This window comes from Cyprinus carpio, chromosome A20 (genome assembly GCF_018340385.1).
Source record: "Cyprinus carpio isolate SPL01 chromosome A20, ASM1834038v1, whole genome shotgun sequence".
Lineage (NCBI taxonomy): Eukaryota > Metazoa > Chordata > Actinopteri > Cypriniformes > Cyprinidae > Cyprinus > Cyprinus carpio.
In genome coordinates this window covers 17,309,093-17,332,963 of record NC_056591.1, presented here as the reverse complement: position 1 = coordinate 17,332,963, position 23,871 = coordinate 17,309,093, and the positions used below count along the sequence as shown (strand labels likewise).

Genomic DNA, 23,871 nt, shown 5'->3' with positions numbered 1-23,871 from the left:
AAATATTTCACCACTGCCCGCCTCTGAACAAATCTATAATATATTTATCAATAGATATTACTAAGACTCAAATGCAGTTAACTATATTTATATTGCTTATTCTGTTGCATAAAAATGCACAATTGACAGTGATTCATTGATTTTGAGTCAGGATGCAATAAAAGTAATTTTACTGCAATAAGCAACAACAAAACTGGTAAAAATACTAAATTTATGGACACTGCATTCTGTCAGACTTAATTCTTCTTAATTATTGAAATCATTTTTATAAAAAAAGGTTGTCAGTTTGTGCATTAGGAGTGGGGGTTCGTTCAGACTCTTTCTGTAAGTTACATAATTATGCCAGTAGATGGCGACAAGTGATTGTCTTTATGAGTGAGTCACACATTCAACCAATTCATTCAACAACACTGATTCATTCAGGAATTAGGCCTAATCATATGACTGATATTATGGGCGAGCCATTGAATCCTTCACTCAACTTTCTCAGTTTTCCTTTGCCGAACAAAATTAAACGGTAGCCGGAAATATTGTTATTCAATATTAACTACCTGCTGTTTATTGAACATCTCTAAAAGAGACAACACACTTACAATCATAATGTTGGTTGCTAATATAACCAAAACAGGGTATGATGACCAGCCATGATACTCGGGAAAACAGCATTCTCATTTGCATAATATTACTTGCATATGCTGTATTTCCACCCAGGAGTAGCTAGAAATTTAATGTAACTTCCTACAATACTGATTAAATATATTTTACATACTCAGTTCTGTTTGTACACAGAAATGTCAATATCCTTCAGCCTGTTGGCATAGAAGCGAACGATGTGAATCTTCTATCTCTCTCTTATCACAAACACACACGCATTGCCTCGCTGCACTTCCTCAGTTTCTCTCATACTCCGAAGAGTGAGAGAAAAAGAACAAAGCAATGTCAGGCATTACAGACAGGCCCGTGATCACAGTCTTCCTCTGTCTGAACTCTGATCTGAGAGAGTGGTTTGGGCTCTGGCTTAAATGCTTTATAAGCACTAGACTACAGCGTACTAGACTCATGAAACTGCTTTGTAGTCTTTTTGTTCCTATGGGAAAAAGCACACCAAGTCCCTCAAGTCACTGATCTCATTCTGATGGGCCTGTGACTTGATAGCTCAGCATACTGTCAAAATATTAATACCGTCATTTTAATGCAGTATATGTGTGTGTATGTATATATATATATATATATATATCTATATATATATATATATATATATATAAAATTTTTTTTTTTTTTTTTTCTTAATTTTCACTGTTGAAGCTTCTTTTTTGTGGACAACATTTGGTTTATAAGCACTTCTCATTACAAGTGAACTATCCCTAATCACAGTAATTGTAAATGATTGTAATAAGTTCAAACAATAAGTTCAAGCAACAGGCCTACAGTAGCATGTCTCTTTAGTTCAATATTAGAACCAATTTGGTATCTAGGAAAAAGAAAGCTCACTGTCTCTTTCTACCATTTTCTCTTTCTCTAATTGTCTATTGCTTGTCTCCCTCTTGTTGTCTTGTCTCGTTCTCTTTCATTTTTCCCTTCTTGTCACCATCTCTTTTTAATGTCTTACTGTGTTATATCAAAAAGGAGGTCAAGCTCATTTTTTTTTGTTCTTTTAAGCTTGTCAGAATTAATGGCATGTTTTGTACATTTACAAATGTACACTTGAATATAAAAGCTTGGTGTGTTCTCTTGATTTTTACATATTAAGCCAGTACATGAAATGGCATAAGCGAGTGTGGTGAATTTAGGTGAGAGGGATATGAGAGTGGTGTGTGCACTGAGTCAGTTCTTTGATGTGTTATTAGCAACTACCGCTGAGCGAATCTTTCGCTCCACTCTTCCTTTTTTCTGTCTGTCTAGCTTTCAAAGATTTTGCGCTGTGCTAGGCTTTATCCCTCCCCAGGCAAGATGAACTATGAGACCGAGCAGCACATCTCAGACTGATTGTGACCAGAATCACTCAGACTTTATGTTCTCTGGGCTGGAACACGAGAGCACAGTATTGCAGTGATTAACATAAACCTGCTTTAATTAGCAACAACATGCTCTCATTAACTCCCATTATAAAAATATATGGAACATGTTAGGAAAATAAGCTGAGTTTCACTTGGTTGAATTAAAATTTTGAATGAAAAAAAAAAAAAAAAAAAAATATATATATATATATATATAATACACACACACACACTGCTGATTAAGCACAATTCATCAATATTTGCTGAGAAAAGCTACCTTGAAGATAATTTAAGAACTGTAGCTGACAAAAACAATAAAAAGGCAATATATTGTTCGCTTTATTTCCATATCATAAGCCAATCACTGGCCATTTTCCAATCCATTTTGCAATCAAGTTTGTCAGTTTGATCGTTTGGTACACCTGATTGTTTATTAAAACAATAAAATAAATTATTAAATAAATCTTTCCTTATTTAGTCAGTTTTTAATTAAATAAAAATTCAGTTGGGTTACTTTTTTAATCCTTTTATTTTATTTTAACATGCGTTATAAAATAAACCTTGTAATTTGGCTTAATAGCTGTGTTTGTCATATTTTGTTTGTTACATATTTTTTTGACCTATGACTCCAAATAATTTTGCTTTTATTATATGTTTGTCTCATGTTTAGGTCAAGAACGCTTTGGAAACATGACCAGAGTTTACTATAAGGAGGCAGTGGGTGCATTTGTTGTTTTTGACGTTACTCGAGGCTCTACATTTGAAGCTGTTTCAAAATGGAAGCATGATTTGGACAGCAAGGTGAAACTGGCCAATGGCAATCCTATCCCTTCTGTCCTTCTCGCCAACAAATGTGACCAGAAAAAAGATGGATCCAACAATTCCACAACTATGGACAACTTCTGCAAGGAGGCTGGGTTTTTGGGTTGGTTTGAAACATCAGCTAAGGTAATATAAGCTCATTCTGTGTTCGCTTAGCCACTTAAATGTTTGTTTTTGCTGGGTCAAACTGAAGGAGAACTTGTCACGAGACATTTTTGCTAAGAATAGAAGCTTCTTACTACATTTCCTCTCTAATCAGCTCAGACGACCATGAAAGCTGCCATATTAGATCAAGTATTTAAGATGGTTGACATTCTCCACAGTATTAGGGCTAAAACGGCACCACTGCGGCAGTCTTAAGAACATTAGCCACTCCTCATGCCTGAATCACCAGACGTATGTCAAATGCGCAGTGTGTAAATTATCACGTGAAGCTGCAGGATGTATGGGATTTCTGAGGGAGAAATTTTTCATCTCCGCTTGCACTGCTGAAGCTTTGCGCACTTATTTAAAAGGGTGATAGTGGCACAACGTTTAGTACATTGACCAAAACTTGAATATCAAATTTTATTGATACAGCTATGTTTACAGATTGACCGAGTGCATTGCAATACATATTATTGTTTTTTTTTTTTTTTATAGTTTTTTAATAATTTACTTTTATTAAAAGGAGTTTTTAAATTATACTGCCATTTAAAACTTTGGAGTCATTTAAGATTTCTGTTAGAAAGAATTTAATACTTTTATTCAGGATGCACTGAACTGATCAAAAGTGGTAGTAAATTTGTAAATTTAAAATAAATCCTGTTCTTTTGAACTTCGTATTTATCAAGGAATCCAGGAATAAATTTCAGTTTTCAAAAAATATTAAGCAGCACAACCGTTTTCAAGTGTGATAATAGGAAATGTTTCTTGAGCACTAAATTATTTTAATAGTAAATCATAAGAATATTTCGTAATTTTACAGTTTTATTATATTTTTGATCAAATAAATGCAGCCTTTTTGAACATAAGAACTAAAAACATTACAACACCTACCTGACCACAAACTGAACAGTTGTGCATTTTTGCTTTATGTATATATATTTTTTAAATTAATCAATTTATTATTTATTTAACTATTATTATTATTATTATTGTGTTTGTGACATGGAAATCATGTTGTCAGGATAAGTTATTTTTTTAAAAGTCAGCCTGCAGTGTGCTGACTTTCACATGGTTTCTATTACAAATGTTTGTCATTCCTGACTAAGATCCATAGTCACATATATTACAGTATCAGCTGAATCTTAAAAACGCTGCAAAAGGTAATGAAATATGTGTGTTTAGAGTCTTACATCAGCAGTTTCTTTGAAATATTTTGCACATTAATCTCTTACACACATTTGATGGATGCTAGGTGGGTCTGAATAAATTAAGTTGGCTAAAGAGATATTCTGGAATGAGAGAAGGAAGAAAAGAGGAACAGGGAGGAGGAGAAGGAAATGTCTGTTTGTTAATTCTGTGTCTTGGTATTTAACTCCCTGTTAAATTATATCCCTTGAAATGCATTCTCCAAGTCACATGTTTTGGTCTTAAATATATCTTGATTTTGTCTTGCTACTTAAAAAGTGTTTGTTCGGATTCTGTCTGTAGCAGTGTCAGTTCCTAACCTTAAAACATAAAACAGAACCATTACCAATAGTCATTCATAATAACCACATGTTTCTGAAATAGATCCCTCCATTAGGGACTCAAGCACACAGATGTCTGGCAGGGATCTCTGGCACCTGTCGTGTGTAAATGTGTGTGTATTTGTGCACGTGCATATGTTTGTGTATGGTAAATGTGTACGCTCTCATCTATCGGGGTCTCTCGCTTTATATCTCCTACTGTCACTCCTCTCCCAGTGGACTGCATGTGTATTTTGTTTGTGCACTTTGTCCCACTTTTTTGAACAAATGACAGTTGTGTAAAATTATGGAAGACCATTTTGCCTCAGAGTAAAAAAAATAATAAAGAAATTAAAAATTATTGTGAGATGACAGATAGCAGTTGTAAGAAGATAACAGTTGTAAGAAATTAAGTCATATTGTGAGATATAAAGTGACATTGGAACATATAATATAGCAATGATGAGAAATAATAAATTTATATATAAATTAGAAAAAAAAAATCCATACAAAAAAAAAAAAATGAAAAAAAAAAGCATTAAAAAAAAAAAAAACCTTGTTTTCCACCTATAATTTCAGTTATAATGACAAGGATAAACATCCTTAAAAATAAATTTATTTTAGAAACAAAATTGTTTTTAAGCATAAATCTGAGAAAATTTAAAAGAAGTGCAAATTAAACAAGAAAACTAAACTTAAAGTGTCTTATGCACATTTTTTGCTTCTAAAGAAAATGTCATTTTAAAAATGTTTAGGAGAATAGGGCAAAATACTTACTATGAATTATTATTATTTTTTTTTTTGCAGTTTTGTAACGCTTTGTGTGGGCAGACCAATAGGCTACAGGGCTTGTGAGCTCTTTAGTTTTAATTGACTATCATTATAATTTCATAACAGGTCTTTAAGTTTCAAGTAAGCTTCTTAATGGCCCATGTAGATCTCTAAATGGCAATAATTTCAACCATCCTTTTTACCAAAAGAGGTCACAACAGGTCACCACCCTTCAAAACAAGCAAAGGCAAAGAACACTTTCTGACATGCCTCAAAACAGTCTAATGGTGTTCTTAACAAGCTTGAAGATTCAAGTTATTTACACCGGCCACTGCAAACAGATAGTGTTCCATAGGCTCATGTACAGTATTTGCATTTTTGATTATTTTGTTTTTCTTGCTCTCCATACTGCTGGACATCAGTTGTCTCATAGAAACGGTAATTGTGTCTTAGCATGGCCGTGCCACCTGTATTGTATTCAGTACACCGGGTGAATGATAAATATGGATGGTTGGCTTTTGTTTAACCTTTCTGTTTTCTGCCCTTTTCCTCAAATCAGTCTCATTCACTCTCTTCCACTTTGAAGCTGCAGACTGCTTAGGGATAGAGGCATGTAAATGGAAAGACAGTATATTGTCTCGAAAGAGTGATGAGAATAGAGAGGTCGTGTAGGCGGGTGCCATCAATCCAGCTTCATGCTGAAGTACCTCTCGAAGCTTCACTAAGCAGCACTCACTTTAGCTTAACAAGTTATGTCTATTGACAATTCTGTAAATGATCTCAGAATTCTGGAAAGGTTCCAGTGCTATTCCAACAAAAGAAGATATTTTGAAGAATGTGTGTGTGTGTGTTTGATACAGTGAAAATCAGTGAGGTCCACTGATGTTTGGATGCAGTTGACTTTCATTGCATTTTCAAATACACTTCAAGAAACAATTTTCAAAATATCATCTTTTGTGTTCTACAGAATAAAGAAAGTCATTCAGGTTGGGAACAACATGAGGAATGATTTTCAGGTGAACTATCCCTTTAACATTTGACTCTTTTTCACTTCAGGAAAACATCAACGTTGATGAGGCTGCCCGGTTTCTGGTGGAGAACATCCTTCTCAACGATAAAGGTCTTCCATATGAAGAGAACAATGGTGACAAGATTAAACTGGACCAACAAACAATGCTTGCTGAGAGCAAGTCAGGTTGCTGCTAGTGTGGATGCTCTTGTGTGTCCCATCATCTGCTGTGGAAAGGGGGCCAGGGACCGAGCTTTACAAATCCCCCAATCTCACCTCATCCCGAACCCCTGCCACAGATCACATACATAACCAGGGGTCGACAGTTTTGTGCTCTAAAACGGGAGAAGACATCACTGCCAAAGGACAGATGATCAGATATAAACATCTGATGCTTTTAATGACCAGTTTTTCTCTCTCACTCTTATGTGGTGTGTTTGTCCTTTTAAAAGTGTCAAGCAAGTTACTTCAGTATGTGCTTGTTGTAATCTTGCTTAAACGAATGAAACTAAATGGGTGTCATAGGACCAGGCATATACCAGTAAAAGTTCTTAGCCGAAATTAGATTAAACAAATGCCTTTGTCACAGAGGGTGAGCTGTTTTAACATATTGTGGACTTTTTGCATCTGCTGCTGGGAATCGCAGTTCTCGAGATGTCACTTTATGGCAAAATAGTACATATTCCCAGGGCATTTAGTCTGTTGTGAAGATCCAACCATCAGTCTTTAAGCTCTTACCACAAAATAATTTGATCAAGAAAAGAAAATTAATTGTACTCTAATGAGAGATCTATAGGAATCATGGGCCTATAAGCATGTACATATGTGGTTCAGAGAGTAAGATCATGTTGGGTTTCTTCAGGCTTGTATATGATAATGTCAAAATATGTTTATTGATTGTTTTTAAATTGGTACTTAATGAGGGATCTGAACATTTGCTCTGTCCATGGCTTTATTCTAAAATGACCTGAAGGCAAACATATATTTTAATATGCTGGAACAAATTTGTCAAGTTTGCAAACAAAAAATGTTTGTTGATGTAACAATGACAGAATAAAACTTTTTAAACCGTTCATAGTCTTTTCTTGTATGATCTCAAAGAATATGTGAGAGGATGTGCCTTAAAATTGTTAATTCTAACAAAAGCTTCATTATAATATAATTATGATAATATGAAGATTTGTATGCAGTAGTAATTGGTTGTCTTTTCAAAGCAGAATGAGAATTCAGAATGCTATTAAAATCCTGGATTAATTGCAGTTCAAATATTGCCTTAGGCCATTTTAAAATGGGGGATGAGCTGTGTATGATTTGAAAAGGGGACATAATCAGTTAAGCTTTAATACACATGCTTTAATTTGCAGGTGCTGTAGTGCAAGTGTGCCATCAATTTCAGAAAAAATCACAAGCAGTTTTCTTGCCATACATGTATCAGGCAGTAGATGGACTAGGAATGGGTTAATTAAGTCATAATGTTGATTATGTGGGTTCACAAAGCCGTTCTGATCTGATCAATACCAAACAGGTATGATGAGATGTTAGCTGTCGTGATTATGTGTTGACGTAAAAGGTACTAAGCTGAGCTGATTCAGTTTTTAGAATTGGTTCTTTGAAACAAATTGTTCGAAAGAGGAGAAAAGAGACAAGGCTTTCTTCCCATCTCTAAATGACAGTGGATAGATTCAAGGTTTTTTTTGAGGAGGTCAGGGGGAGGTCATTGGCGCGAGATGTTAATAATAAAGCGCTCGTCCTGCGCTCGTGCTGTCGGCAATCCCAAGCGATCCTGTCACTTAGCATAACATATAATATAGTTAATAAAACATTTATTTCACCATATATATTTGTTTATCCTTAGCTTACAAAACTTGTTTATGTTTAGTAAAATATTGCAGGTCGGTAGTTTTGAATTTAACAATATGAAACATTTATGTATTACATTTTCCCGGCAGATTTTATTTTTGTGTATTTTGTATTAACAACAGGCCTACTTTTCTAACATTAATAACGTAACGTTATACGTTAACTACATTTTCTTTGCGGTTACCCATAGGTTAATACACATAGTTCTTTTATTCTTACAAATTTCTATTAATGAATGTTTCAATCCTATTATAAATTACAACCCCAATTCCAGAATAAAGGAAAAGTTTTAAGCCTATATATAGGTAGATATTATTATTATTATTATTATTATTATTATTATTATTTTATCTTTTTGTACATGTAGTCTAAGCTTTGGCAATATTGTATCATTTACAGTCTTGCCAGTAAAGCAACACTGAATTGAACTGAATTGAATTGAGAGAGATTGATAGTAATATGCAGTTAAGATATAAAAAAAGAAAAAGAAAAGACCAATCATAAAACATTATACAAATGAAATTATATTAAATAGTCATATTTTTTAATAGATAACATTAAAAGGGTACTGTCTATAGAGCACCTTCATTGGTCAGTGCATCAAAAAAAAAAAAAAGTCCTGAAGAGCCAAAGAAGAGTCTGATCTCTCTCTGGCCGGAATGGAGTGACACTGAGGTCAGTGGTGAGAAATGGGATGCAGCCAAAGCCTCTAAGAATAGCAAGGTGAGAATTAATGAATAGAACATGATTTAATATTCAATGTCTTTCCTTTATAAAAAGCTTAACAGAGCAATGTCATAATTGGTCAGTTGGTGAGAGTAGAATCTGTTTCAGCACACTGCTTGGATGGAGAGATGTAGAATTTCAGTTGATGAGTCAGTGGTTGGCACTGTGCATTTTGCAATTTGGTCATTATTTTTTAAAATGGCTTTTATTCTGTTTTGTATTTGCTTTCCTTTGAATGTGAATCCAAAACCATGCTGAGCATTTTATGTAACAACATTCAACAGTTCTTTGATAATCCAGAAGGGAAGGTTGAACTTCCTGCCTCCTTAAGAGTACATACTTGGAAACATCCTTCAGAGTACATACTCAATAAGTGAAAGTGAAGTAAAAGTAGTGACATTTGCCAAGTATGGTAACCCATACTTGGAATTGGTGCTCTGCATTTAACCCATCCAAGTGCACACACACAGCAGTGAGAAGTGAAAAAAAACACCGTGAACACACACACCCGGAGCAGTGGGCAGCTATATATCCAGTGCCCGGGGAGTAACTGGGGGTTCAGTGCCTTGCTCAAGGGCACTTCAGCCATGGGTATTGACGGTGGAAGAGAGCGCTGTTCATTCACTCCCTCCCACCTACAACTCCTGCCAGACCTGGGACCTTCTGGTTACAAGTCCAAATCTCTAACCATTAGGCCACAGCTGCCCCTGTAAAGTATTAATTTCTTTAAACAAACAAACAAACAAACAATAAATAAATAATATAAAACACTGAAATTAATTTACACTGACTTTGTGTTTGTTTGAGTTGAGATGAAACTAGAAAGCTGAAACTCATCAATGTAGATCTATAGGAAATGGATGTATCACATCCTTTAAATCAGACTCCTGTTGTGGTGGAAAATGAAACTGCTTTCAACCTCACCTCAGCAAATGAGCATTTACTCTCAAGTGAAGTGAGTCAATAAATAATTTTGGATGGCCTGCATTACTGCTAGGAACTAAGAATAATTACTTTAGTTGGCATTAACTCTGCATGGTGATTTCACAGCTCATGCTATGGGTCATTAGTGAGCTCTGCATTCTGTGGAAAGTCTGTACCACAGGAGAGGACAAGAACATCTCCACAGAAACAGTTTCCAACCATGGGAGCACATCTACTCCCTTTGTAAAGCAACAAAGGATCACATGCCCCTCTATAATGCCTATGGGAAGTATGTTATTAAACTCTACTGGATGGTAAGTTCAGGTTGAGTATTGACACCATAATACTTGTATTGTGTAACACTGAAGTAGATACATTGACACACACACACACACACACACACACACACTGTGATCTAATCAGTATGTCACTATGTGTATGTCAGATGATCCATTATTCAGGATTCATAAGTGCAACATTTTTTTTTTTTTTTTACCAGATGCTTTTATCCAATGGGACTTACAAATGAGGGAACAAAAACAAGCAATTTAATATAATTGAATATTTTTATTGAAAACCTCCTGTCGATAATATCCACTGCATTTTCTTTCAGCATCTTTTTTTTAATCTGTTTTTTAATTTTGAATAAACGAGAGGTTCCGGTTGGTGATTCACAAGATTGGCAAATAATCCCAAAATTATTTGAATTGGCTATAAGCATAAAAATGTACAGGACACATATTGTAACAAATGTCCACATTTTCCTTCTAGAAGGACGCTGTGTCCTAGGCAGTGATTAAGTGAGAACACAATGCTTATCAGGGAGCCAAGGGAGTCGGTAGAACCATGACTGTCAGATTGCTCTATCCTCTGGGCACAAGAAACTGAGAAACAATTATTTACCTTAACAGCTCCTAGTACTAAATGAGCAAACACTGACCTACACACTGGTAAGAGTGATTTGTTTGACAGTTGATGTCAAAGAATAGTAAAGTAACACTCTCTCAGGCACAAGAGCATTTTAGATAAGGCCTGTGTGCTGGGCAATAGTTACTTTGTTGCTGACTGATCTTCTAAGATCACTCTCTTTAATAAAACTCCATTAGAGTTAATGATGTTTATCACTGCATTTAACTCTGTACAAAATACGCACTAATGAACCATGGACTTTAAAGCCTCATCTGACTCCTGATTGATGCACCTTTGGTTTTGTTTATATTAAGATGAGTTTGTTAGTGAGCAGATCATTTAAAACTGCATTATATATTACTGTGGTATATAATATTATTATTTAACAAATAATACTGTTGTATATTAATATTATTTAACAAAACTGAGACTCACACATTGCTTTATTAATGGCCTGTCCAGATGAAACGTGTCATAATTATTATTTATTGCTTTTTTGCAGCACACAAAAATGGTTTTCAGTTTAGACTTATACCAAGATATTTTACAGTGCTGTCTTAATGAATGCACTTTTTTTTTTTTTTTTTTTTTTTTTACAAGAATTGTCTTCTGCTTTCTTAGGGAAGTTGGAGGAAGATTACTGTTTGTGACATGTTACCATTTGACAAGGATGATAACCTGCTGCTTCCTGCTACCATGACCCAATCAGAGCTTTGGCCTATGCTGTTGGCTAAAGGCATATTAAAGGTGGCCAGTACTGAGGGAGTTTTTGAACATAATCCAAACAATTAAGTGTTTCAAATGTCTTTGAGTCTGATTTTTGTTCACTGAATTGGTTGAACTAGTTCAGGAAACCAGCCTGGATGATTCGTTAAAGAATTTGACTTTGCAAATTCTCAGCTTCAGCTGACTTGGACTCATTGGAGGTTTATTATTGAGTAACAACTTACATTTCACTCTGATTGTCTCGCAGAGCTCAGAATTTAAGGAGTACTTTTATGGTATGTTAATGATGCTTTAGTGTCTTTTTTGAAATGGTAGCTTCCACTTGCTGTAATCTTTTTCATGGTGTAAATGTTTAATTTAGTTTAGGAAATGAGAAATCTCTCAGCCACTTAATCATTTATGGTTCTAAATAATATGAACAGGAAACAAAAAGCACAATGGTGTCCTTCCAGGGGGCTTTTTCCCTACTAACACACACATACATGCTGTAAAATTCTTTACTGCCAAGGTTTGGCATAGAAGCAATCGCAGTCGTCACTCACCTGAAGCCACTGTACATCCTTTTTAAAGTGTCCTTGTCTTCTTGTGTGGCAGTGATAATGATGGAATGATTCTTTGCGTGAAGATGAACAGTGAAATCGTGCAGTTAATTAATAGCTGCCAGACTGGTTGAATACAACATTCGGTGAGGCACAATTAGAGCATCAGCCATCTGGTTTCTTCAGAGAAAGAGAGCAAGAGGTCACACACACACACACACACACACACACACACACACACACACACACACACACACACACACACACACACACACACACACACACACACACACACACACCACACACACACACACACACACACACACACACACACACACACACACACACACAGACACACACACACAGACATGCACAGATCAATGTCTGAAATGGCACATAGTGGAACTGGAACTGAGTGTGCATATTCCTGCAGTCCTTACTGAATGTAGAACAATTGATAGTATTTTAGGATGTACCCAAACCTATTTGTATGTGTTGTATGGATGTCCAGGTAACAACTAACCTGTTAGATGTGTAAAGTGGATGTTATGATATTGTCTCTCCAGTATTCCAGTGTCAGGCTCCAGAAGAGAGTTTGGAGAGTTTACAGTCATCCACTGTCTCACTGGCTGGTTACTGGAGATCATTCCTTTAAAGTAAGGCTCTCTTCAAACACTTCCTCAGAAAAATCTCACACATTACATGTTACATATTCTTAAAGTTTCCAAATACTGTGGGTTTCAAAGTGGAGTATTAGTCAAAGGTCAGCATAAATTATTACCATTTATTGGCTAAAATGCATGATTAAGTTATTGAAATTATTATTTAAGCCTATATCATTAATAAATGTCTTTTTTTATTGAATAATAATAGTATTGTATGGCCTTATGGCAGTTGTGATGCCTGATTATTAGATTAAATATGGCCCAGGTTTCTTTTTTGGTTTATTCATCACAAGTTAAATGATTTATAGTTTGATTGCCAATTAAGATTTGTACAACTTTTCTGTGACCCTACATAGGACAGGCAGTTTGGAGAATTCCCTTATAAATGCAAAGTTATTTCAAATGATAAGAATTTATACTGATATTGTCAAAAACCCTACTTTGCCTTGGGCGTATCCAAAGTTTTATTTTGCACTGTACATTTTTACATGGTTTATACGGTATAAGAAAATGTGCATTGTTTTTAAACAACCAACAGGTTGACATGAAAAGGAAATTCACCCAATTTATTTTTTAAATGCATATTTTTTTTGTAATTGTGAACAGTTCATCCATGTATATGTTTCAGTTCATGCATTCAATGTTCAACATTGTCTCTCACAAGTTTTATAGTTATTCATTCTCTCAGCCTATAGCATTGTCTTTATGTTTGTGGTCTTTGCTAACAAGCTTCATTAAGCTGTGCTCTGCGATCCACAGAATGTCCTTGTTTTGCTCACAGTGTGCACAGATGCCATCCTTATTAGGAGGAAATTGGCTGCAGACACTACGTTGTTGTTCTGCAAACAAATGGCTGGTCCTCACCGCCGTTCCGGCTTTATCGAGTTGCTGCAGGAATGTTGTTGTGAAGCTTGCATGTAACTTTCTCTTCTCTAGTGTCTCTAGTTTGTTGTCACTTCCTCAGCAAAACTCTCACATCTGCTCTGTTTTGGAAAACACGGCGTGGTGTCTTGTAATTTACGCTCTGATGAGTTTCCGTGTTTCATAGACTCCTCAGAGACCAGTACACACATTCAGAGAACTTAAGCTCGTATTTTGGAGAAATAAATTGCTGTGAGATGAGTCCACACATCTTGCTGCCATACCTTCTAGAATGCTATCATTTTGTGTGTGTGTGTGTGTGTGTGTGTGTATCAAAGTAGGGTCTCCTGAGACCATTTACTGCAGGATCTTGTAGTCGTATCTCATTCCAGCTCACATATTTGCCAGAACATCAGAGAGTCCAAGAAATCCATGTAGCACCTGATAGCCAAACATTTTTTTAAACATTTCATTATGAAATTAGAAAACATGGGCAAGCAGATAAATGGAAAGAAACTTTTCAAAGATTACCAGGGATATTAACTTTCCAATGTTTGGGGTCAGAAATTATTTTTTTAGAAATTAATACTTTTATTAATAATAACAACTAGGGAGCATTAAATCAAAAGTGACAGTTTTTTTTTTCAACTTTCTATTCATCAAAGAATCCTAAAAAGAAAAAATCACAGTATAGAAATGTTATTTGAGCACCAAATCAGTATATAAGAATGATTCTGAAGGATCACATTTCTGAAAATTCAGCTTTGCCATCACATGAATAAATTACATTTTAAAACCTATTTAAATAGAAAACAATTATTAATTATAATAATATTTTACAATATTACTGTTTTTATTGTATCTTTGATTAAAGAAATGCAACCAAGGTAAGCTTAAGAGACTTAAAAATAAATAAATAAATAAAAATAATTTAAAAAGTCCTACCTACCACAAACTTTTGACCAGTAGTGTAGCTGTGTGAAATGTTAAAGACTCAAGTTAAAAACAAGCGAGTGAGTATGTTGTTTGCATCTGTTTATTCAAGCTGTAGTGATCAACTGTACTAGTTAATTGAGCATTGCTTGCCTTTCCTCTAATTGCTGTTTACTGATTGGTCCAAAGCGCAGAGGCTTGTTTGTTCAGCTTTATTAGTTTCCTCCATTGATCCTGTGACTGGACATTAGATTGATACAAGTCTTTTGTTATTTCAGGCTTAAATAGGCTTTAATCAACTGAGATTATTAGAAAAATTCACAGTAAAACTTTAATCAAGCAATGGAGATCAAAACATCAGACTCTAATCTTCCATGTGTTAATGTAATTTTTAGATCCTGGTATAAAGGGAAAATTTGGGAATTTCTGAAGGACAGTATTCCCCAGTTCCAGATGGAAGAAGAGAGCTTGGAGGAGACCAGGACTGTTGACCTACTGACAACAGATTCTAAAGTGAATGAGATCAAGAGCGAATCTCCCACAGTACCTAAGAGCAGAGGTACAGACACGGACACACACATTGCAGTCATTTGTCTATTAACAGTATGTGACATGTCTGATTAAAAGACACTGGCAGAAAGAGCAAATGAGAGAATCAATATGGCAAGTTAACCTTCTGTATAAATGGCTCTTTTTTGTGAGTTTTCTAATTAAACTTTAAAATTGTCTGAGTGCTTCAGGATTCAAAGTCATTTAAGTTTGACTGTGTAAAATATCAAATGTTTAACAAGTATTTGGTTTCTCAGTCTCTGATACCTTGTGTTAATACTCTACGTTAAAATTAAATTAATAAAGAGGCTAATGGAAACCACATTTATGATAGTTGTTTTAAATTCACAACATTTTTATTCTGAATGTTGCAGTGTGGAGGTTTAGTGGTACAATGGTAAGATTTTGACCTTGTGCATATACTGTAGGTGCAATGGCAGTATTCAGTGAGAGTAGGGGTATTATTAGCTATTTAGGCTTAAAATCTTCAAGGCCTCACACGATCAACCTGAAACTTTGTGGCTACCAGCTGTTAAGAGTGGAAGACCTCATTTTTAGATGACATCAAATTTTGATGAATTTGATTTTGTATGTATTGGCTTTGAAATCATCTATATGCTAGTGCACACCAAAATGTTGATAAAAATTATCTCTTTAGCAGATATACAAATGAAAATTTTGAAGTACATGATTTCAGGGCCTGGAAAAGTCATAGACATTTATCTAATTGTTTTCTGGCAATGCTCAAACTATTTATTTGCCTATAAATATGGAAAAAAAATTCATGGAAATATAATATATAATAAATGTGTAATATTATGAAAGTAATGAAAATGCGTTACCCTAAAAAGTCACATAAATTGCAATAGTGGTTGTCATGGAAAAAGTAATGGAAATGTATAATATCCTAAAAAGTCATAGATATCAACTTTTTTTCCCCCATTTTTTTTTTTCGTGTAAAGCTCAAATTATTTCTTCAATTAGAAATTACTCCTTGTGAGTGTGATCTCGCTTTTTGAAAATTCATATTCAGTCATCACAAAAGGATAGAAAAGTCATGGAAATGAATTTATCTGGAAGTGGCGACCAAGACAGAAAGACCGTCCAACCCAATGCAGCTATCCATGCAAATGACAGTAAGTTTGAAATCTCTTTTTTTGTGTGTTGTACGTGTGTATACATATAGACATTTTCATTTATGGATCTTTTCTCCTATCTCCTAACCATACATTATTCACTCTGAAAAATGTAGTTGAGGTATGAATATTTGATCCTCATACAGGAAACACTTTATATGCTCTCTGAAAACGGCTATTAATAATTCGCAGCCAATATGGCATTGAGCTTTCCGTAAAGCAATGGAGATTTGTTTAGCAGGGCATTAAGGGTAAAATGACTCATATGTATAAGTCTGTCTTGCCTCACTGCTTGTCTTTAAGTACCACCCTATTCCATCTTCATGCATCACTTCTTCTGCAGGTTCATGTATTATGGAATCAGTGCCACAGCCATCACTGCCAGTTGTGTATCATGAGCATGAAAAAATAAAACAACCCCCTTTCTGTGTTTGTGTGTGCATTACTGTATTTGTGTTTGCTCCAAAGAAGTGTGCAGAAGTGTTAATCTGTGTTTATGCTTGTGTCAGACTGTAAACAGTGCGCCAGTGTTTTTCTCTCAGGTAGTGTGATCTGAATTGAATTCTCTGGCATGGCCTCGGGTGAGCACTGTCAATTCTGTCACTGTGCAGTTTATGACTGAAATATGCAAGAAGAGCAAAGAGCAGTGAATCACACACACACACCACACACACACTCACACATACACAATATGCATCAATTTTATACCGACCTGCTTTGAAAAGCTCAGTGCTGTTGTGATAAGGAGGTGTAATTGTCAGTATGAATGTAAACATGGATTTCCGACAGGTCTGTGGAGACTAACGATTTAATGGTTTGCTGTTCAGATAGACTGTTTTGGATAATTGGCTTCTGCAAGTGAGTGGTTCAGATTACACTGGGATAATGCAGTGTTTGCAGCTGAAATTCGCACTCTCTCTTGTTATCCTGCATAAACATTCTGTCTCTCCTTCGTTAGCTCTGTCCCCTTATCTATAGGGTCCTTTAATCCATTTAATGAATCCATCCCCTCTGTCTTCCCATCACTCCCTCGGGGTGTTTGATACTAATTAATGGGTTGGAAATTATAACATGCTTTGACATATATCACTTTGGTACCGTGGCCTAGATCTTCAGAGCCTAAGGTGGTATCTCTTTTATTGAAACATACACACACATGATCGCTGTTCATTCTATTTATGGCATTTTCCATGAATGGGACACAAAATAGGTCCTGCACTTCTTAAAATAATTTTTTATTTCTTTTTGAACAAACAGAAAGGAGGTGCTTAACCTTTAGAAAACGTTCACTGTCAACCTCAGGTGGCCAATATTATATTATCTATTTTTTTTTTCTTTTTTTTTCTCTGGGGTTTTTCGCCCTGTTGTCACATTTAGGACAAACCTAAATACAGTTTAAAACTTTTTTTTTTTTTTTTTTTTTAAGTGCAGTTTCAGTGTAAATTAAGCTATCACTCTGTGGGATTTAGCTAGTTTGGGCTCAGAGGTTGGTTCAAAATACTGATTTCTAAGAATAAAATTAAGAAAATAAAATTTAAATCAAGCAAAATATTATTAAATTAGTTAATAAATTGATTATACATATACAATGATATAAAACATTATTAGTTAGCTGTTGTTATTAGAATGTCAACATTGTAGTGTTTGTTGTGAATTGTTGGAGAGATTAAGATGATGCCCAGTAACCAACTGTACTTTATTTTATGGATAGTGCCTCAATATTCAAATGTTTGCAGTATTTTCTGTTTCTTAACATGAAGAGCAAGTGGTCAAATTAACTTTGTAATTTAACCCACAAGCTGAGTGTTGCCTCTTTCTTTTCTTTTTCCCTCTCTTTCTTTTGGCCTTGAGCTTGATCATGTAACAGTCAGGGCACTGATGGCCTGATAAGAGATCAGAGATGGCCTTGGGAGATGAAGATCAAACACTGATATTGCAGTGCCTCTGTTCCTTCCTCTACACTGGAAGTTTGCGTGCTATGTGAATTAGGAAAATATGGTTTGACAGATAACAGTGCCCTCTCTGTTGTTCACGCCTTTTTCTTTGAAGCTCATGCCTTGATCTATCCACTCATTCTCTCTTCCTCTCATTCAGAATAGTCTGTGCTCCATTCATTATATTATGCTTTTTAAGTATTAAAGAGATGGAAACCTGACAAAGGGAAAAAAGTTCAACTTAGATTTTGAGGGCCTGCAAAGTTTTTCCATGCATGTAAAGTAGAAATGACACCTTTCATGTATATTTCTTTTAGTTATATATATATATATATATATATATATATATATATATATATATATTTTTTTTTTTTTTTTAGCTAGTTTGGGCTCATATATTTGGGCTCATATATTTTTTACCAATGCTCTTTCTCGCTCTCTCTCTCTTTCTTCTTTCTGATTCAGCCACTGGTCCTATTCCTCAGACGGTAGTGTGTGCCAGTTACTAACCCTTGCATCTGATGGAGAAAAGAACCCCAGTGCTTGCAAGGATGGTAAGCATGTGTTTAGAATATATAGAATATACACTACCTTTTACAAGTTACAAGTTTTTTTTATTTTTATTTATAAATTCATACTTCTATTTTGCAAGATGTGTTAAAATGATTAAAAGTGACAGTAAAGACATTTATAATGTTTAAAAAGGTTTCTGTTTCAAATAAATTATTTGAAATTATTTAAAGATTTCATATGTTATTTTGAACTTTTATCTTTAAATAAGCCTGAAAAAATCAGCATATTAGAACTGATTTGTAACATTGATTTCTAAAGGATCATGTGACACTGACACTGTATGTTTGATTAAATAAATGCAGCATTGGTGAGAAAAAGACACAAAAATCTTACAGAACCCAAACATTTGAATGGTAATACAATATATAATATAATATAAATCGTTTTTTTTTTTTTTGTTAAAATTATATTATATTATATTATATTATATTATATTATATTATATTATATTATATTATATTATATTATATTATATTATATTATATTATATTATATTATCATTGAATAGTATGACAATGAAGTCACCTATGGGATGTGCTCATTAGAATAATTTGCTTTAAACCGATATCATCACCCAGTTTGTTTGATATGCCTCCACCGCCTCCACCGAGCACACTTACTTTAAAGCTCATTAATGTGCAAACCTGCCTCAATTGGTACTCTCACTCCCTTTCTCTTAGTTTCAAACAATATTTGGCTCAGTTTGGATTAGCACTGGCTGTCTAATCCGTTATTAAGTCTCTCTTCTATTAATCTATGATCGTGGTGGGCGGTGTGTTCTCCAGGCTGATTAATCTTAGAGTCTGAGGCAGTATGGGCTCTCTCAGCTCTTCAGTCACCCTGTGCTGCTCACCTGCACTCGAGACTGTCCCCTGGTGGCCCCTCATAAAGCTCCCCCAGTTCCTCAATGGAAACTCATCCGGCCGCAAGCAGACATTACTGATGAACCCGAGGGTATGTAAGATGTGTGTTTTTATGTTTTAATTTCTCATGTATTTATTATGATATATATTATGATATTCATATCATAATTCGTATTGTTGAAAATTATGATATATAATTGCTCTGGTTGGATCAAAAATGTTTATGCTCTTTAGAATCCCCTGTTCAGAAGCCAGAGCAGTTCGTTGAAGTTTCCAGCCCCTTTATCAAAATCAAATTCATGACTATGGCTGCACATGACATGTAAACTGTGTGTGTGTGTACTGCAGATTGTGCTGCCAATTACAGTACATTTCAGCCAAAATAGCCAAGCTAAGCTGAAAACTATCCCTTAGAGAAAGTCGCTAATGTATTTACTTGCAGTATAGAATCATTTACAGGCTTCACATGCAGGTGTTTAACTTAATAAACCACCTTTATTGCTGGCAAATCATAGGATGCATTTCCGGGGATAGTTTTCAGAATTGAATGTAGGCATTGTCAGGGGAGGACAACCAGAAATACTGGGTATGTGACGAAGCTCAAGGTGTAGTTAACCTAAAAATAAAAACCCATTTACTCACCCTCATGATTTTCCAAAAATGTTTGACTTTCTTTTATGTTAAAAAATAAAATTCTGTTTAATTCGACAAACACAACTACTCATTTAAAACCATAAGACTGACTTGTAAACCAATTTGTAAGTCATTAGAAAGAACTGACTCAAAAGAGTGATATATGTGGAAATCAGGCATCACTAGTTCTGATTCTGAACAGTAGTGATTCTACTGCCAAACAGTTATGTACTGTATGTATATTTATGTTAATTTCTCTGTACACTATGTGGTATTGAGTACTTTTTCATATCAATCAATCAGTAATACACAGTTTCTCAGATCTGTCAGTGGAAAACCTGAACGTAATGGAAAAGTTTTGGTATGTCAAAACTGAACCAAATGGCATGTCTGCTACCCACCAGACATGGATTATCTGTGTGTGTGTGTGTCCAGGGCCGTTCTATTCCCAGCAATACACTACCAATTAAGATTACATTAGCACTCTGAGTGCCAATAGCAGTAATTGGTTGTGTGGGAGAGTCAAATGGACAGAGACTGTGCTGAGGTTCTCATTGTGCTGCTCTCGAGCACAAAACAGCATTCAGTCGCACTTAAGTAGTCTGAAACTCTTTAGACCAAAAGAAATTTATGTTTAACCTCAAAAATTGGTGGTTTTGTTTTGCATATTTTTCGGATACAAACACAAAATAGTTAGGCTTCTCATTACATGCCATATTTGTGTGTGCGCGTGTTTGTGTGTGTGTGTGTGTGTGTGTGTGTGTGTGTGTGTGTGTGTGTGTGTGTGTGTGTGTGTGTGTGTGTGTGTGTGTTTAGGGAACAGGTGTAAAGAGGCATGGGTATAATTCTAATCAGGCCTCCTTTTCTGAAATGGATAATAGTGAAGATGACAACACTAAGAATGACATCACCCAAAACGTCTTAATACACAGGATGCCACTGAAGTGTTGTGAAATACTATTACAATCTCAAATAACTGTTTAAAATATAAAAAAACTGAATTTTCAGCGGCAATTACTCCAGTCTTCACATGATCCTTCAGATATCTTTAATATGTTGATTTGGTGCTCAAAAAACAAATTATCTATGCTGAAAACCATTCTGCCACTTAATAGTTTTGTGGAAACAGTGATAATGTACACATATACAGTATATCATAATTTAAATGTTCTGTAGGATTATAAATGTCAATTTCAATCAAATAATAAATATACATTTAAAAGTGTAAAAGTATGCATTACTTTCAAATCTTACTAACCCAAACTTTTGAAGTTATTTTATGTCATGTGAATGTTTACTGCTCTCTCTGAACAGATGCAGTCGAGGGTTTGACTGTACTCCAGGGGTTGCACTGTGTGTGGTCGTGTGTTTCAGTTTATGCCATCTGTACAAGCAGTGTGCATTAAAATGTTCTGCTCTCTGGCTGTGGTGTGACTGGTGGCCGGGAGGCCGAGACAGGCTATGACATCCTCTAACGCCTCTCTCTTTCCAGCTCCAATGTCACTCTGCCTGTCTCACTAATCAAGAGAGCGCCTTTGGCAGATCCAGCATTAGAGAGATAGAGAATGGTAAAACACCTGTGCCTCGATGCATAAAAGGACAGGTCATGTCCTCGGAATGATATAAAAAGCAGCACAATTAGCCTGTCAGTCATCAGCGTGGATGTCGCACAAGGGGTTCAGCTTAGATCGGACTGAGACGGATAGCTTCCGTGTAGTTTGTAGAGTGTCCATGTGTGCCTGTGGGATCTAACTGGATTGATGTACCCTTACAGGAATAGTTCGCAAAAAAATAAAATCATTAATGCATTGGGTATGAACAGTAGCTGGTTTACCGCAGTAATGTGTGGAATGCACCCTGAGGTGTTTACTACCATATTAAAAAATTACATTAACATTGCTAGACTGCTGGTTTTCTTCTATCCCACTCACTCCCCTCTGCTCTCCATTCCTCTCTCCTCTTCTCTTCACCTCAGATCTGTGGTGAGTCACAGTCTATCTCTGAATCACTGGCGCTGTCGTTCGTTAGACATGGCATAGAGAGAGCCCCTAATTGTCCTCCACATTTAAGTTGCACAGTCGGACGACTCCTCTGGCTTTAAAAAGCTTTCTAAGTGACCCGAGGTTGGGTTCAATCATGGGGGAAAAAAAGCACATTGGAGGAATGTTTAAGGCCTTTAGCTGGATTGTTTCCATGGAATCACAACAGGTTACTTAAAGAGTAAAAAAAAATTAATCGTTTTATAAAAAGGTGTTTCAGTTAGCGAGTAAAGCCTGCCATGTTAATCAAAGCTGTGTCCCCTTATCCTGTCAGCTCTTTTTTATTTATTTATTTATTTATTTATTTTTTATCAAACCTGTGTCCCCTTATCCTGTCACCATTCGAGTGTCCTTAATGTTTATGGCACTCACTCTCCTGTGAGCAGTTCATTGAAGGAGAAAACCCTTTCTGGTTCGAGTCCAGATGTCAGATTAGAGGATTTTTCATTGGGTTCTGGAAGCCAAACGGGCTCAGCACATGCTGACTGGATGAATGTGGACATCCTCTGTCTACACTGCTTTCCTCTGCCCTCCTCTGCCATGTCTCTCCCAGCTCACCCTCTGCACTTTTTATCCCTCCATTTCCCCACCCTGTCATTCAAACACATGGAAAAAGGACGACAGCATCGCCAATGGTGAGACGTGTAAGCAATGCCATGGCTCAGTCCGCCCTGTCATTCAAACACATGGCATTCACTGTAATATATTGTATATGTATAATGCTCATATTCACCAGTTATGTTTGGTGGTATGTGTTACCTTTCGCAGTGAGCAGTAATTTTGAGGTTGAAAGCTGTCCTAGAAAGACCTCAAGCGAAATATTTTTATTCAAATAATCCATGCCATCATTTACAAGTTTTTTTCAGTTGGAAGACTGAGAAAGCATTACTCGTTTTCAGTTGAGTGCTTCTGTAACAATGTGCAATACAATGAAAGTGAAGTGAAAAGAATGAATTTGACAGATTAGGCAGATGATAATTCGCCTCACTTATCACCCTCAAGTCATTGTTTAGCTATCAGAGCAGTTAGGCTAATAGTTGCTGTAATGATATGATAGCTGGCTGCCTTCACAATTGCACTTTCTCATTTATCCCTCTCTTCCTCCATCCAATCCATCTTCTTTTCATCAGCACAAATATAGATGCACACACACATAGACGCATAGCATCATCTCTATCTCTGTGATCGTTATCATGTGCTCGCCCCTCATCACGACAGGCCAATTATGTGCTTTCCCAGATAGCCCAGTGTGTTGCTTAGTAACACCTGTGGATAAGTAAATGGAGTGAATGGCTTTGCTACAGTATCTATGTAATCATGGTCTAATACGTCAGCATATCACACTGAGTGCAGTGATTTCAAGCTGCAATATATAACAGTATTTTGCAAAATTGGCATAATGACACAAATAAAAGAGCATTTTTATAAATTCAGTACAGTGCCTGATTGGCTAAATGAGCTTTACTGATTGGTACCACTGAGTTAATCATGGTATATTCATGAAAAGTATTTTTTTAATGACTCATTTGCAATGTTTGAGAGTTATTGCTAACTTGACTACATTTTTCAGTAGTGTAACATTAGATTGTCTGTTTTTAAAATAGTAACAAGCTACTTTCTAGTAAGTTGCAGTGGCAAAACGCTGTTGTTGCTTCATTGCTGGGACAATAAACACAAATGAACCCTCTTCAAAAAAATGAATCACTGATTCACTGTCAGCCTAGAAAGCTAATCTATCCTAGAAAAATAT

General features: G+C 35.5%; 1 protein-coding gene and 1 pseudogene across 1 annotated transcript in view; both read left to right on the top strand.

Annotated features, from left to right (window-relative positions):
• Positions 1–7,324, top strand: part of rab32a (RAB32a, member RAS oncogene family) — a 19,545-nt gene extending 12,221 nt beyond the window's left edge. Inside the window, exons 2-3 of the mRNA XM_019125648.2 lie at positions 2,668–2,945; positions 6,299–7,324. Of these exons, the coding sequence (XP_018981193.1) occupies positions 2,668–2,945; positions 6,299–6,448 (428 nt within the window). The 3' untranslated portion in view covers positions 6,449–7,324. The remainder of the gene's footprint in view (positions 1–2,667; positions 2,946–6,298) is intronic.
• A 399-nt stretch (positions 7,325–7,723) lies between these two features.
• The window catches only part of LOC109113027, a 33,637-nt pseudogene continuing 17,489 nt past the window's right edge, over positions 7,724–23,871 (top strand).